The sequence below is a fragment of the Cariama cristata genome, unplaced genomic scaffold (assembly GCF_000690535.1).
Source record: "Cariama cristata isolate BGI_N322 unplaced genomic scaffold, ASM69053v1 scaffold26248, whole genome shotgun sequence".
NCBI lineage: Eukaryota > Metazoa > Chordata > Aves > Cariamiformes > Cariamidae > Cariama > Cariama cristata.
Window position 1 is genome coordinate 2,838 of NW_009632013.1, and position 968 is coordinate 3,805.

The window sequence follows — 968 nt, forward strand, 5'->3', positions numbered from 1 at the left end:
TGGCTGATGCTTGGCAGGGAGGCAAAGCCCACATATGCACGCACCAGGAGCAAAATAACCCCTTGGTGGCTAAGGCCATACCCTGAGTCCCGATGTAAGCGTTCCTCTGCTTGTAGCCATCCATGAAGCTCGCGTTGATGTAGTCGGTCAGCTGAGGGGAGAAAAGCACGCACAGCATGAGCCCTCCGGAGCCCCGCGGCCAGGACGGCTGTGTTGGCTTCATGTGGGACCCCGAGTTTCCATCCCAGGCTGGCTCACCTCCGGGCGGCTGTACGGCTTTGCCCGCCTGAAGGGTTTGGTCCAGGCAGGGCACGTCCCCGTACCGGTTCTTCTCCTGGTTGTAGGGTGCCCTGGGAGGCAGGGGAGAGGAGAAGAGGGAAGCAGGGATGTTTTCCAAGGAGGGAAGAAAAAGGCAGCATCCCTCCCTCCGCGCAAGCCTCCGCGCCCGTAGCCTGGGCTCTGCTGCCATCACCTGGCCAAAGCCTCGGGAAGCGAAGTCCTGGCCAGGTCCTGGTCCCCGCTGTCCCCTGTGTGACTCCCTCCTACCCCCGGGGGCTGCGGGAGCCACAAAGGGGGCTCGCAGCATCACTAGGCTGGAGGTCTCCATTGCTAACCCAAAGCACCGCACCCCAAAGAGGCAGATGGGCCAACATTGCGCAGCAGAAGTGTGTGTGTGGGGGGGACCCAGCTTTTTTGGAGCAAGACAGGGGGGTCCCACGCTGGCCCGCACCTGACTCCTTCCTCCCCCGACTCACAAAGAGCAGACGAAGGTGCCGGCCGGGCTCCTGCGCCGAATATCTTCGTACTCTTCGTAGATGCCCCGTTTCTGCTTGTGGCTGACGTGATCCAGCAGCTCCTGGAGGGTGACGGACTTGGGCCCGGGGACGTGGACGGAGCCGTTATCTTTGGGGGCCGCCAGCGGCACCAGGATGAGCTCGTCCAGGGGGTCGGGGTGCCCGCTCTGCTGG

General features: G+C 63.3%; 1 protein-coding gene across 1 annotated transcript in view; it reads right to left on the reverse strand.

Annotated features, from left to right (window-relative positions):
* Positions 1-968, reverse strand: part of PTPN9 (protein tyrosine phosphatase, non-receptor type 9) — a gene marked incomplete at both ends in the record, with an annotated part of 6,114 nt that overhangs the window by 1,685 nt on the left and 3,461 nt on the right. The window contains 4 exon segments of the mRNA XM_009706195.1: positions 82-151; positions 259-292; positions 294-350; positions 756-967. Coding sequence (XP_009704497.1) covers positions 82-151; positions 259-292; positions 294-350; positions 756-967 — 373 coding nt within the window.